The sequence below is a fragment of the Python bivittatus genome, unplaced genomic scaffold, assembly GCF_059951505.1.
Source record: "Python bivittatus isolate LINGU-HERP-01145 unplaced genomic scaffold, Pbiv_v1 ctg000580_np1212, whole genome shotgun sequence".
Taxonomy (NCBI): domain Eukaryota; kingdom Metazoa; phylum Chordata; class Lepidosauria; order Squamata; family Pythonidae; genus Python; species Python bivittatus.
The window spans coordinates 18,966,864-18,983,051 of NW_028277087.1; the positions used below are offsets into that span (position 1 = coordinate 18,966,864).

General features: G+C 36.4%; 1 protein-coding gene across 3 annotated transcripts in view; it reads left to right on the top strand.

Moving 5' to 3' along the window:
* Positions 1–16,188, top strand: part of ARID4A (AT-rich interaction domain 4A) — a 62,871-nt gene that overhangs the window by 11,610 nt on the left and 35,073 nt on the right. For all 3 annotated transcript variants that reach the window (XM_025177701.2, XM_025177700.2, XM_007422455.3), the window contains exons 6-11: positions 2,856–2,935; positions 3,021–3,115; positions 4,610–4,742; positions 9,640–9,719; positions 14,595–14,662; positions 15,456–15,625. In XM_025177701.2, the coding sequence (XP_025033469.1) occupies positions 2,856–2,935; positions 3,021–3,115; positions 4,610–4,742; positions 9,640–9,719; positions 14,595–14,662; positions 15,456–15,625 (626 nt within the window). The remainder of the gene's footprint in view (positions 1–2,855; positions 2,936–3,020; positions 3,116–4,609; positions 4,743–9,639; positions 9,720–14,594; positions 14,663–15,455; positions 15,626–16,188) is intronic.

The following is a 16,188-nucleotide window of genomic DNA, read 5'->3' on the forward strand; positions in this document are numbered from 1 at the left end:
TCTTCTGTTCAAGTTTAGCTATGAATGTATTAAGCAGATTTTACCCCTCTACTTTGCCCTGGAATAAATAGCCAGGCCCCAAAATATGATGAAGTGATTCAAAGGTTAGATAAGGGGCGGGGGCAGGTTCAAATCTCGAATGCTGTAGACCATTAAGCTCAATGTCCGGTCCAAGCTTCTCCACCACCTTGCAAGCCATTATATTTCACAGCATTTCTTCAAAGGTAAAATAAGCTCGAGAGCTGCCTGGGACTTTCTGTAGGAACAAGGCTGGAATTGTTAATAATTAGGGGTGGGCAAGCATTGAACAGAAGTGGTTCATGTCTCTGTATGAACAAAGCACTTTTCTTCCTATCGCTAAAGCAACCACATCTTTTGCAAGCCAGCACAGTTACTTCAAAACCTATTATTGCTGACTTCCTATGTGCATACATGCACAGTTAGTTTGTATAGTTGACAATCCCAGCAGAACTGTTGTCTGTTCATATGCATGTTTATAGTTGGGAACAGCTTTTGAAGCAGCCAGCTGAGTCTTGCAAAAGACGTTGCTGCTTTAACAATTTAAAAGTAAATGCATTGTGCTCATACATATTGTGAAACACCTTTTTGAATGCTTTGCACAGCTCTATTAATAATAACTTAACACCTGGAAAGAAATGGATCAGTTGTATTTAATAGGAAATGTTTTTCGGTTCTCCCTTTTTCAGCTCTCCAGTGCTTTATTTGCATTTACTTTGGGTATTTATTTATTTATTTACTTGCTAGGCTGCCCAACTCAAACAGTGTGACTCTGGACAGCATAACATAAATGGGGATAATTCTGAGCTATCATGTGTGTTTATGCATTTGTGAAGCAATTGGGAAACACTGAAACTGCAATATTAAATCTAACCTTAACCCTGTTCCTGTTCCCTCAGTTCAAACAACTCATTTAGATAGGTAAATTCTAGAAGCATATCATTCTAGGGCTAAATAGGTTGTAGGAGCATAAAAGCAGTGTTTGAAGACCTCTATCAAAAAAGTCATTGATGCCTATCAGTCTAGAAAAGGTAATGAAAATATTTCTAAAGCTCTGAGGTTCTACTGATCCACAGTTATAGAAGTGGAGAAGACTTGGGACAAAAGAGAATAGCTTTCCTTCAAAATCACTTCCAACAGTGCAGTATAACATTGTCCAGAAAGTCAAAAAGAACCCCAGAGCATCACCTAGGGAGCTGAAGGCCATTCTCACATTCACTAAATTCAGTGTTCATGCCCCCACCATCAGAAAAGTATTGGGTAAAAATGAGATTCATGGAAGAGTAAGGCAGAAGCCATTATTCACTAACAAGAAAATTTATGCTCATCTCAACTCTGCCAGACTTCTGGACAAATGTTCTACAGGCAGATGAATCAAAAGTGAAAATTCTCAGCCTGGATGGGTGTTGTTACACTTGGCAGAAACAAATAACTGCATTTCACGATAAGAACTTCATTTAGGATATCAAGCATGGAGGTGATAGTGCCATGGTCTGGGGATGCCTTGCTGCCTCAAGACCCTGACAGTTTTTCCATCGGAAGGAAGTATGCATTCTGCTTTATATGGGATAATTTTTCAGGAGAATATGAGGCCATCTATCAGTCAGCTGAAACTGAAACACAGGTGGGTCATGCAGCATGACCATAATCCCAAAGATGCAAGCAAATCGACAATAGAATGGATTAAGAAGAACATTTCCTTGTTTACAAATGACTAAGAAAGTCGAGACCTAAACCCCATAGAAATGTTTTATATAGGAAACCTGAAATAAACAGTTCGTGCTAGGAAAGCATTAAGTGTTATTTAGTTGGAGTTACTTAGTTGAGTAATGGGCCAAAACATCTTCACAGTGATATGAGAGACTGGCCATCAACTACAGAAAATGTTTGTTTTCAGTTATTGCATGTAAAGGTGGTGCAACCAGTTATTAAATCTAAGGGGACAATTACTTTTTCACACTGGCATGTTACATGTTGGTTGGCCGTATTTATGAAACACACTCACATACTTTTTCTTGTTGATTTTACTACTATGTGCCTCAGCTGGGTATCTCTGTTATTTTAAGAAAACTGTGAACCATCTGATTTAGGAAGACTGCTCTATGTTATTCAAACATTTGTGCTTCATACTTTCATGAAGGGTATGTAAATTGTACTGTAGAATGTGATCAGGATTAGAATAATATATTATCTTTTGCAGTCCAGATGTGTTCAATTTCAATTCCATAATTCCAAGCCAATGTGGAATTAAGTCCATACATGTCTGATGCATTACTTAATTATGCCTTTTCTCTTTCTCTTAATAGCACTTCTGTATTGTGCTATTCATAAGCCTTGTTGGCTGAGCAGAATTTCAGTATATATATGTGTTACCCATTTTTGACTGTTCATGGTCACAAACAGCGCTGGGAGGCAAGCCAAGATATAGTTCAACATCACAAAAATGGTTTATTCTGTAGAAAACTGAAATTAATCTTTGAATAGTTTATCCAAATACTGCAATCTTAGTAAGATCAAGTAAGTGAAGACTTGATCAGCAACTTGAGCAGGAGAGATAAGGTTGTGAAAGAGCAGGATACATGTGCAATATATTTCTTTTAAAGAGAGAGATGATTATTGGGATGGGGGGTGCCTTTGCTTACAAAAGCCTTACATCTTACATACTTTGATGGTAGATGTTCTAATACTTCCATGTATGTTGAAAGAACAGTTGAAGCATAAGAAATAATAGAATAATTTATACTTAAGAGATACTAGAATACTTTATGCTTTCTGTTTAGCTTTATTTAGAAAATACTTTCCTATTTTGTTAATAATTTTGTTCTGGCTTTGTTTAGTTTTTGATGATGGTGATGAGAGGACATTGAGACGGACCTCATTGTGTTTGAAGGGTGAGAGGCACTTTGCTGAAAGTGAGGTAGGATTTTACAGTTCTTTTTTAAATTTTATTTCACTTTTTACTGAAAAATCAGCAAACGGTCTTTTTTAACTTCCTTCCTTAGACACTTGACCAACTGCCGCTAACAAACCCAGAGCACTTTGGAACACCTGTAATTGGAAAGAAATCGAATAGAGGAAGGAGATCCTCTCTTCCTGTGTGAGTGACTTTTATGATGCCATATTTTGTATGGGTTTTCTTTGGCAGCTATATCTATCCCCTGCATTGGGATGAGTTATCCTTCAGCAGTAATTGTACATGTTTTGCACAAAGAATATCTGCAGAAATGTACTTGACAATTTGGAGGATTGAACTTGATATTATCATGCAGTCTACTGGTAATTATGTGTCTGATTGCATAGAAATTCAAGCACACAGATGGATTTGAACAATTTGTTGTGCTTGGTGGGATTGTTTTCATTTCAATGGCAGGTCTGCACTCTATCATATCAGACACTGTTTTGAGATTCTCTTTATTGTCAATATATCTGTCAAAAAAAGGAGAAGGGTCAGGTTAGTGTAAACAATAAAACTACTTGTGGTTCAAAAAGTGCTTGACAAGTAGTTGGTTGATAATGCTTAACTGGTTGATAATACTTTGGACTCAGATCAGGAAGTGGCAGTCCTGGGCCTGATGTTTACAATCTGTGAACAGCTCCTGAGGTAAAGAAGGAAAAGGGAGCTCAAGTGTCATTTCTGGACTGACAAGTATAGTGGCAGAAGCATGCAGAACCTATGTGGTTAGCAACAGTAGATGTCTTCCTAAATTCTCCCAAATTTAGATGTCTGTTTATTTTTATTTATTATTAAATTTATATGCCACCCATCTCCCCTAAGATACTCTATGCTATAGGGTATCTTAGAAATGTGTTTCTAGTCCCTTGTCCCTTTGAAAGGCTTTAAAATGTGATGGAGAAAGATGTTTGAGTGAACAGAAGGTAGGATTTCCTATAAATATGCTTCTTATTCAGTGTCTGATAGTACAGGAATAAATTATGCCAAAATTGTCACATTTATATAGCGTGAATTATTTACGTAATTGTGAGTTTAGCTTTCCTTAGAGCAGATCTGTTTTTTATTTCTTCATGCATGTTCCTAATTGGTATACTGTATTCCATTATTTTAAAGAGGGTAAGAGCTTAAACAGTGGACAATCTGAGTAGGCAGACATATTCCTGAGTGGAGCAGTAGGACAGCTCTTAAATCCTCTACATCAGTGTTCCTCCACCTCAGCAACTTTGAGATGTGTGGACTTTAATTCCCAGAATTCCCTAGCAAGCATGCTAGCTGGAGAATTCTGGGAGTTGAAATTCACATATCTTAAAGTTGCTGAGATTGAGAAATACTGCTCTAGATTAAAACCATCATAGCTCACCGTATGGGTAGAAGCACATAAATCCAGTGGTTCCCAATTCCCATTTCAATATTTCCTTTCAGAAACATTTGTAAATTATCACCAGAACCTCTACTGATGATACTTTGTAGAGTTAACACTCTACTCTTTGCTAAATCATTTCCCACAAAATAGATTGCCAAGAAGGAGCCCCTGCCACACTGAGCTCAAAATCCAATGGCTATGATGAAGTTATAGTCTCCTTTTGAGTATTACTTTCACATCTGTCAGTGTAAATCATTATATGCCTAATTTTTTAGTAATGAAGATGAAAAGGAGGAAGAAAGCAGTGAAGAGGAAGAGGAAGATAAGAGACGTCTTAATGATGAATTGCTTGGTAAAATTGTCAGTGTGGTATCCAGTACTGAAAAGGCAGAGTGGTATCCAGCTTTGGTGAGTAAGAAGTATTTAAAAGTCTTAATAATGACACAAAAATGAAATTTTTTTCAAATTCAAAAAGTTTGCATTTTGGGGGCATAATGTTTTTCTCTTTCAGGTTTGTACTTTTCTTTCTAGCTCAAAAGCTGCCAGCCATTATTTAAAATTTACGTAATTTATAGAGTATAGTGAAACTTATTTTCATGTCAGTTGTCTCTGAGAGTATGTCAAAAACTCTTTGACTCCTTCCTCCAATTCTCATTTGAACATCCCTATAAATATATTCTAAAAGCTAGTAAAGGTGTTAGACTAGCAGTGGGGAGACCCAAGTTTAAATCTAACCTTTGCCATAGAAGCTCACTGGGTGACTTGGGACCACCACTCTTTTTCATTCTAACCTACCTCACAGGGTTATTATGGGTAAAATTAGAGGAGTTCTGTGGCTCTTCTTTGAGCTCCTGGACAAAAAACAGGATAGAAATCCAACAAATAAAATGGTGATATTCTACAAAAATCAAATGTTTCTGTCTGCCTGTCTTTCTGATTTATATGTTTTCCATTCCCTTTACAGTTGTAGCAGCATACAGAGATACAATACATCATCCCTACCATCAATATTAACACATGAGTCACATGTGTGAGATGGAGAGCCATTTAAATCCAATAAATTAATGAATGAGTGAATGTATCACAGATATAAAAGCACCAAACAAAAGTGAACGGCCTAAGTAAATATGTTTTGAGCCTTTTTGTAAAGGTAACAGGTAAAACCACACAGGCAGTCTGGACTAAAACAGTCTTAAAAGCAACACAAATCAAGCAAAACAGGGCCCCCAAAATATAATAATATATTAACTCCAGGCCTGGGACCAAAGCCAAGTTTTAAGAACTTTCTGGAACCCTAGGAGAGAGGTTACTGTCCTTATCTCTGGGAGGATGCTGTTCCTGAGGATGGAGCTCTGGAAGAGAAGGCATGCTTCCTTGGTCCCGCAAGATGACAATATTTAATAGAGGGGATGTGGAGTGCACCTAGTCTGTTGGAACAAACTGGGTGGGCAGAAACGGTTGGAAATAAGCAGGCTCTCAGATATCCAGGCCCTATGCCACGTGGCATTTCATAGGTAATAACCAGCACCTTGAATTGCACTTGGAAGCCAACTGGCAACAAATGCAGCTCATGTAGCAGTGGTGACGCATGGGCATACCGAAAGATGCCTGTTGCTGTTCGTGTCACTGCATTTTGAACCAGCTGTAGCTTCCGGGTGGTCTTCAAGGGCAGCCCCATGTAGAATACATTGCATTAATCCAGTTGTGAGGTGACCAGGGCATGAGTAACTATCTGATGGGCATCCCAGTTGAGGAAAGGGTGCAACTGGCATAACAGGTGAACCTGTGCAAAGGCCCTCCTGGCCACAGCTGCCACCTGCTCTTTGAGTAGTAGCTGCAAGTCCAGAAGAACCCCTAAGTTGCACATTAGTCTTGACTGGGGAGGTGCAGCCCCATCCAAGACCAACAATGGTAACATTCCCAACCCTAGTGGGGGGGCAGCAAACAGCCACAGCCACTCAACCTTGTTAGGATTGAGCCAAAGTCTGCTCCCCTTCATCCAGACCCAAACAGCCTCTAGACACTGGGTCAATACATCAATAGCTTCACCTGTGCAGCACAGGGTTGAGGTTTAGAGCTGGATATCATCAGCATACTGATGATACCGAACTGGCAGATGACCTCACCCAGTGGTTTCATGTAGATGTTAAACAGGAGAGGGAAGAGCATCGAGCCCTGAGACATCCCACATGTAAGGGGCTGTGGATGCAATCTCTCCCCTCCTGACAACATCAACTGGATCCAACCGCTGAGGAAGGAAATGAACCACTGGAGCACAATGCCTCCCACTCCTAAATGCCCACAGCCGGTCTAGAAGAATACTATGGTCAACAGTTTTGAAAGCTGCTGAAAGATCAAGAAGTGCTATGATGGAACGCACCACCCCCATTCTGGCTCTGTCAGATGTCATCAATAAGCACAACCAGTGCTGTCTCTGAAACCAGACTAAAATGGGTCCAGCAATGACCTCTTGGGGAAGGGACATATTACTGCCTCCTTCAAAGCTGGTGGGACCACTCCCTCGCTCAAAGAAGCTGAAACCACCTCATGGACCTACCCTGTGGTCACCTCCCTAGTTGCCTTAATAATCTAGGAAGGTCCAGAATCTAACAAGTAGGTGGCCAGACTAACAGACAGAAGGACCTTGTCTACTTCCTTGGGTGTAACAGATAACATCACAAAACTCTGCCTGAGCAACTTACTTGGACTTACCTAGTCAAAGTTCAAGCGAATCTGAATGACTTTGTCTGCCAGATTGCTGAATATTCCTCACCTGGGCCCTGCAGATGATCCTGTGATCCAGCCACCCCTAGTAGGTTGGCTAATGGCAGATGCAATAAGGGCAGAGAAATAGCAACATTTGGCTGCCCTTATCACCATAATATACACACTTAGTTGTGTTCAGTTGGATTCACTCTTTGTCTTTCTCCAGTGGCACTCCAGGTGTTGCTTCTGGTGTTTCATCTACTGGAGCTGTTCAGAAAACCAAGGAGCACCCAGGATTGGCTTACAGAGAGAAGCCATAGAGGAGCAATCCAGCCCAGGGACTCAGTCACATGCCTATTCCAGACTATAGCCAAGGCCTCGGCTGAGCTGCCTGACAGGTCTTTGGGAAAAACACCAAGCTTCCTCTGGAACTCAACAGGGTCCATCAGTTGCCCAAGGAGGGCCAACCTAACAGGCCCTTTCTCCCTGTGGAGGTGGGTGGTCCCAGAGAGTCAGAGGGCAATCAAAGAGTGATCTGTCTGTGGCAATGGACTGATGGTAATGTCCTTCAACACTAGATCACAATGCAACTGCCCTGAGACATTGTTCTATACATCCTGACGTAAAGAGGAAAAAAGAACGGATTCTTTTGATAACCTAAGAACATGGAATGAGTTACATGGGAGTAGACAGTCTTGTAAATAGTTTGGCCTTAGGTCAAGTAAAGCATTACATGATATGAGCTCCTCAGATTGGACTCAGAGATAGTCAACCTCTATTGAAGCTGTTGAAGATGGGGATAATGTGGAAGCTTCAAAAAGTGATGATTTTAAAATTTTTGATAATGTTTGCATTTTAATAATCACTTTTGGTCTTTTATAATGATTATTTTTATCCATTTGTTATTTTGTTATTGTACGCTGCCTAGTGTCACTTGAGGCACTAGAGGCACTTGAGACGGGTGACTATATAAATGTGATAAATGAATAAATACATACATGCATACATACTGAATAGCCATGCTGCTGCATCCTGAGCAGTTGCAATTTTTGAACTGTCTTCAGGAGTCATTCCATGAAGAGGTAATTGAATAGTCCATTATTGAGATTATCAGTAAATGAGTCACCAATGTTGGATCAGTTTCTTCTAGGTAGGGATGTTAAATAATAGGCACAGTCTTGTAGGGACCCCCAGAATACTTCCTAAGGGGTTGTGCAGAAACCTCCCAATATTATTTTCCAGCAATAATTCTCCATAAACTTGACTAAATGTAGAACACTGGACACTGACAGATCCTTATTAAAACCAGTCAGGTCCAATGATGTTGCAAACAAGGTCCCTACCACTGTTTCTGTTAGGATACTGGGAACTCTACCAACAAAAAAACAGTGATTATTGGTAGGGCAGATATTTTAGAGGCCCTTAAAAGCCAAGCAGTTTTTTTGCTTTGCTTGCTTAATTTCTTTGTTAGGAGTCAAGCAAAAAATGGAATGGAAGTGCAATGGAATAGGTAGGTAGATTGGGATGAATCCAAGTGGTATTGTCCCCAAAGAACCACACAATCTTCTCACAGTATAGCTTAGATGATATTAAGATGCTGCCCACTGGAGGCCGAATCATCTGCTTGATAAAACTTCCATGGATGTTCTCCATATATGCAACTAGGGAAGTAAGCCATAGCTGTTTCTCCTTTGTAAGTGCCATCGCAAATTCAATTCCCACATTAAATTGGGAGGTGGAATTGGTGACCTGAATGACCCATTTCAACTACTTGATTGCATAATACTGTTTAGTTCTGCTTTAATTAAGTGAGAAATTTCTTCAAGATTAAACGGGACATAGGTTAATGGTAAAAATAAGCTTGAGAAATGTTTCAGTTTAATCATATAATTATTAAAATTTTGCATGCTTAAATCTTATATATTCTAAACCTAAATAAAGCTCAACTGTTGGGTAAACACTTCATACAGTAAATTTTTTTTTGCTAGCATTGCATATGGATTTGCATCGCATCCTGAGATAGCTCAATCCTAGTTCTGTCTGTTTCTCCTGATCCCAATCCACTCTTCTCCACCTTCTTCACTTTTCTCCATCTAGGACCTTTGTATCATCAGGGAAATACTTGGCATATAAACTATATCTTTCAGAGAAAGCAATAGAGTTTATTATTGACAGTAAGCCCAATAGTGTTGTTAGAACTGGACAGTAACTGACTCCCCATCTTCCACAGCTTTCCTTTAAGTACAAGAGAATGGTGCTAGATCAGATTTCATTGCACTGTTACATTTATAGGGCAATTACTGTGTTTATGTGGCAGTAAGTTCCATTTGTGTGATATAGTGTGATATACAAATTCTTGTCCTAAATTTAATATTAACTATTATGCTATTGGGTGACCTCTAAAGAGAGGAGACAAAATTATCTTCCTTCATAATGATTACTTAAGATTGTATTTTTTCTAAAAAATTAAGTATTGCGACTGGGAGTTGCCATAAGAGTTGGAACCTTGTTTACATATGCTTTTTTTTTTACCTAATGGAAAAGGTAACGGAAAATGGAAAACAATGCTCAATCTTATGTGTTTTACTTGAATCTCCAGGTCTTATCCCCCAGCTGCAGTGATGACATTTTAGTGAAAAAGGACCAGTGTTTAGTTCGATCTTTTGCAGATTCCAAATTGTGAGTAATTTTTAGACAACATTCCTATATAGTGCTGAGAATTTATATATACATATATATATACATACATACATACATACACACACACACACACACCAACTGTGAAGTGTGCATTTTGGATCTGAAGTGGGCAAAGTTGCTTCAGATCCTTTGTACATATCTTTCCTGTATCTGTTGGTTGCTCCTTAAAGTAGCTGTGTCTTTTTCTGGGCATGTGTGGTAGCCATGCTGGCTCAGGAAAGTTCATGTTTGAGTTAAGGAGGTATGAGATGGTAACTAGTGAAAATGGAAATTAACATGCTAACAATTATTCTATGTGAAATACAGAAATATAAAAACTTTTCTACATGATCCAGATACAATGCAAGAATGGGACAGTTAATATTCTGAATGTATTAAGACACTATTACAAATTTTACTATGCATTTTATTTATTTCTATTTCTTGATTTTTAGTTTCTGTTCTGCTTTTTCTGCAGCTTTTAGCTTACAAATATATGTTGATTTTATCTTTTAATAAGTAACTTATTAAACCAGAAGAAGTGACTTAAAGGTATTTAATAAGGAACTATTTATTTATTTTACTGTGTTGAGATGATCCTGGGGCAAGAACAACTATTTTTGAAGTCTTAATTTTTTGTGACATTGAACAATTATACGCTATGGGTAAAGTCACAAACCATGATTGACAAAGCATATTAGCTGAATATGCCAGAATTAGTTAGACAGCCAAAAGCAAACAAATTATATTATTAATTAGTACAGTATATGAACCCAGTCTATAAATTCTAAGTATAGGCACTGACCAAACAGAAAGTACTGAAATAATACATGGAATATGTTCTAGATAATGTATAGCCCAGTTATTCTTTATAGTCTATTTATGTCTTAAAGCTATCTTAAAATGGAATTGATGATATGTAATGAGTTATTTTGACTTCTTGTTGATTTGACTTTCTATTTTTGAAAATTACTTTTCCTCTACTCCTGACTTACTCAGAAATTTGTCAAGTGAAAATATAACAAATTAAGCAGGCATCTAGATTCATTTTTGCAGAAAATTTCACAATTGTGCATTAAGGATGCATAAGAATATATAATTCTTGACTTTTTCTGAAATATTTCCATTACTGGCACCTGTCCTTAACACCTTATTAATATATATCAGGCCTGTGCTGAGCATTGAACTTTGCTTCTTTGCTGTAAGAACAGAACAAGAAAGGACTGCCTTTAAATATTTTGGGTTTAGAGGTGTTCATTAAATTATTTCAGTCCAACTGACTTTTCAGTCAAAGTATAGCTCTAGATAAACGTTGGTAACTGCACCTATATTTCTGGAATTTTGGAAGTATATCATATACTTCAGATTAATCTAGCAGAAATACCAAACATGTAGATATTCATAATTTGAAGATAGCTTGTTATAAATGGGCAATGCTTTCACATGGTGGTCTGTCTGTAGATCTTACAGCGCTTTACCACTTTTACAGTCAGCATATGCAGCAACAATTTTGTCAAGTGAGTTACTATTCCATTTCTTAGAATTGGAGTTCAAACTCTGGGGTATTGGCTTCATCAAAACCACCCAGTAAATCCATAGTAGAACTGGAATTTGAACCCAGGTTCATGTTTTGTGCTCTATTCTTTAGGGCCTGACCTAATGTTGTCTTACAAGGAAGACAAGCCAAACTAGAAAAATTTAAAATTATTTATTTATTTATTTATTAAGTTTTGTATGGCTGCCCATCTTAAAACAACTCTGGGCAGCTCACAGCAATAAAAACATATAAAAATTAAAAATCCAGCACCTCAATCAACCTCCCAAATTAGTATTAAAATTAGTCAATGTCTTTTCTCTAATCAAAGCTGTCAATTTCGCCATCTTAGCTAGCTCCATCAACTTTACCATCCATTCTTCCATTGGTAATGGTAATACTGAGTCTTTCCACCTTTGAGCATATAAAAATCTTGCTGCAGTTATCATATATAAAATCTTTCCAATTGTTTATTCATCACCCCCAAAAGAAACGTCTCTGGTTTCGATTGTATATTAATCTTCAAAATCTTCTCAATTAATATATGTATTTCAGTCCAAAATTTTTTAGCTTTATTGCATGTCCACCAAAGATGATAAAAAGTCCCTTCTTGTTGTTCACGTTTTCAACATATACTTGAAGTCCCTTTGTACATTTTTGACAATCTTTCCGGTGACAGATATCATCGATACATAATTTTATAAAAATTCTCTTTAAGATTATAGCATAATGTAAATTTCAATGCTTTCATCCACATACTTTCCCATTGTTCCATTTTTATATTATATTATTTATTTATATTTCAAATTTAGACACCACCCATCTCACGAGGAAGTGACTCTGGGCAATAAAACAACAAATAAATATTAATTAAAATACAATAAAAACAGTGTAAAAATACAGTAAAACCAAACACATACATAAATAATATCCAAAAATTTAGCCCATTTTATCATACAATCTTTAAGTTGTTCATCTTCTGTTTCAAATCTCAACAAAAGTTTATGCATTTTAGCAATAAGTTGTTCATCATTAGTAATAACTCAGTTTCAAATACAGTTTTATCACATTCAAAATCATATGTCCTTTTATCAATTTTAAATCTTTCTACTAATTGTACATGTGTAAACCATTGACACATATATCCATCTGATATCAAGTTTTCTCTTGATGTTATTTTAAATTCTCCCTGGTAAAATTTTAAGATGTCATAATTAGTCATTTCTCTTCAATAATATACTTCTTGTGGTAATAACCATAAAGCTATTTTTGGACACAATCTAGATTTATATCTATTCCAAATTTTCAAAATGGCACGTCTAATAAAATGTTTTTCGAAATCTGCATTAACCTTAACTTTGTCATCCCATAAATAAATAACCGTGCCACCCAAATCTCAGTTCATGCCCTTTCAAGTCCAATAACCTGTTTCTCAATGTCACCCACTCTTTCATCACTAAACAGCAAGCTGAAAAGTACAATTTCAAATCAGGTAAACCTAATCCTCTTCTTTCTTTGGTGTCTTGCAACACCTTGTATTTAACTCACGTTTTTTTTTGCCTTACCACACAAATTTAGATATATCTTTCTGCCATAGTTTAAATGGTAAATTGTTATTGTCTAAAATAAAAATAATATCCCAGGCAAAACATTCATTTTTATCACAGAAATTCTTCTCAACAATGACAGTTGTAGTTTCTCTCATCTTAACATGTCTTTTTTAACTTCATTCCATGTCTTAACATAATTATTCTGAAACAACATACAATTCATATTTGTCAAATTAATACCCAAGTATTTTACTTTTTTCTCAATCTTGAAACCTGTTTTGTTTCTCAATTCTATTTGATCTTGTATCTTCATATATCTTTGTCTTTTGTTTATTAATCTTAAAGCCAGACAGTGCACCAAATTCTTTAATTTTCTCATTAATAGTTCCTCCAACACAGCACCAAATCATCTGCAAAAGCTGTCAATTTATATGTCTGTTTTTTAATTTTTACACCCATTATTCCCTCACCTTGTTTTATGTTTCTATTCAAAACTTCCAAAACCAATATAAACAAAAGTAGAGATAATAGACATCCTTCTCTTGTTCCTTTTTGAATCTCACATGTTAATTCTGCATTAACAATAATTTGTACTTTCTGTAGTGTATATATCAATTTTATATACACTACAGAAAGCACAAATTTTATAAAGTTTTATAAAAGTTTTATAAAAGTTCTGTTTTATAAAGTTTTATAAAGTCCATTTTATAAAGTTCTCACCAAAATCCATATCTTCTAAAATTTTAAACAAAAAGGGCCCATTAAGGTTGCCAAAAGCTTTCTCTGCATCCAAAAAGTTCAGTGCAGCTTGTTTTTCATTATGCTGTTCCAAATATTCTATAATGTCCAGTACTGTTGTAACATTATCTTTTAGTTGTCTTTTAGCTAAAAATCCACATTGGTCTTCATAAATTTATTTATTTGTTAGCTTGCATCCCACCTCAATCACACTCTAGGTAGCTTAAAATATATGATTTAAAACACCAGATAAATAACAGCTAAAAATGAACAGACAAGATCAGAAGAATACATGGTGCACATAAAGGAGGAGAATAGGTTCAAACATTCCCTGCCAAAAACTTCTATTGGGTGCCATCCTACTCCATGGCCTGATGATTAATAAATTAAATTTATTTGTTTTTAAACATATTTCTATGTTGCTGCAGTCAGAATCTCATCAGCTTCTTTAGAGAAGGTACAAGTTTATACATGGTAAAAAAAAAAAAAGCAACCACTAAAACAGTACAAAAGTAAAAATATCCCAAAGAAGATTAAAAAATAAAGATAAATAAGAATAGAGATGGCCACATTCACATCGGGGGAAATTGCTCTCGAACAGTTCACTCTTCAAGAATTTCTGAAAGACTAGCAAAGAGGAACTAGCCTGATCTCCTTGAGGAGGCTGTTCCACAACGTCAGTGCTGCTATAGCAAAGCAGTGTCACCTCATCTTAGCCTCCTGTGCCTCCCCAGTTTCTTCCTGGTCAAGTTAATCACTTGAGCCAATACTGATGGGAGCAGGTATTTATTTATTTAATTAAAATGTTGTGATAGGTGCCTTACTTACTCTTTCAAAACATTGTGTTTAATATTATATGTGAGAATATAACCTTACTAAATGTTAAATGCTGAAATAACATTTCTGTGAAGAACAGAGATAGTGCAAATTTTTATCATTGACAATACAAGTAACAGCATAAAAAGAATACTGTTTAAAAGGAAAGATTTAAGAGAAATATAAGTCAGTGACTTTTTAGGACAAACATAATGGAAATAATTAATTTTCTTGCAGTTATTCAGTGGCAAGAAAGGACATTGAAGAATTAGACTTTACAAAACCTGAGTTGTCTTCTAATAAAGGTAAATGTCAACATTTGTTAGATTATTAACAAGTTAATTGATTGTGCAGTATATATGTTAACCACCACATTATTCTCTTAACATGAAAGAGGATATACAGTTGTACCTAATGCTAAATGGCTATTGATGGCCCTGTTTGTGCTGTACCCAGTTCTGATCCCAAGCTCAATCAGCAAGACGCAAAATCACTGAAGCACAGAATTCTAAGGTACAATTGTATATGCTAGATTTATCATAACAAAATGATAGATCACCACTGATATATAGAAGATTATCTTACACAGGAATATGTAATAACTATTTCAGAGGTGTTGTAAAGAAAGCTTTCTTGACAAACTATAGCAGCTTTGTTTTGTCACAGGAATTGAATATTGCCACATTAGAACATTACACATTCAGAGGGACAAAAGTTATGATGAGCTGATACTCTAATGTCCAGACATCTTGCAATAATCAGTGAATAATAAGAAAGTTCCACTGGCACCACCATGAATACATCAATAACAAATGAACAATTTGTGGGTATTTTAATATAATTAATTTTTTTCTAGATTAAACATCTGGGATGTAAGTTAATGGCAACAATAAGCCTGAGAAATGTATCAGTTTAATTATACAATTGTTAAAATCTTACATGCTTAAATCTTATATCTTCTACAGCTAAATAAAGTTCAGCACTGAATTTTGTAACAATCTGAAATTGAAATGGCTAAGCAAAGAAACAGGGTTAGTACTGATTGGCAATAATGTAGTTTTGATTCTGAATACCTTGATGGGTCATTTTCCTCCCAAGGGGTACAAGAGGCAAGCTCATTCTTCCATTGGAAAACTATTCCTGCTAACTGGAGGATGGACATGCGTGAAATCTTGGAATCCTCCAGCAGTGATGAAGAAGACGGAGGAGAGACTGGAAGTAATGATGAAGAAGAAGAAAAGGGAGAACAAAAAGAGGAAGAAGTAGTGGTGAGTATGTTAGCTTTTTTGTCTGGTATGTCTTAACAAGACATCCAACCACTCTTATTTGTCCCTCATGTAATATTGCTCCTCAAATGCATTATTTGAATTAAGAAAAATCATAACCTTCACTTTCTCCAATCTGGCACCATCCAGATTCTCTGGAAATCCTGTACGGCTCAAAACTCTAGGAATTGTAATCCAGCATATCTGGAGGATGTCAGGCTGAGGGAAGCTGTTTTATCTGTTTTCATAAAAACAAGGTTCAGTGTGTTTAGTTGTGTTTGCCATCTTAATGATGAAAACTGATATAGAAAGCAAAAAAGAAGCTGACATAGTGACTGAAATTGAACAAAAAAGCTAAGCCAAGCTGCTGGAAAACCACCTTACTGGTAATGAGCTAGCTTGATGGTGCATACTTCCAGATCACTCCTACTTAGCTTTTTCTGCAAGTGGGAGCAATTACAGTCACTAGGAATTTAAATTATCATAGAAAGCTTAATGTGAACATTTGAACCTGGACTCCTCATTTGAACTCTCCTCTAATGAGTAATTTGGAAGCTATGCTTGCT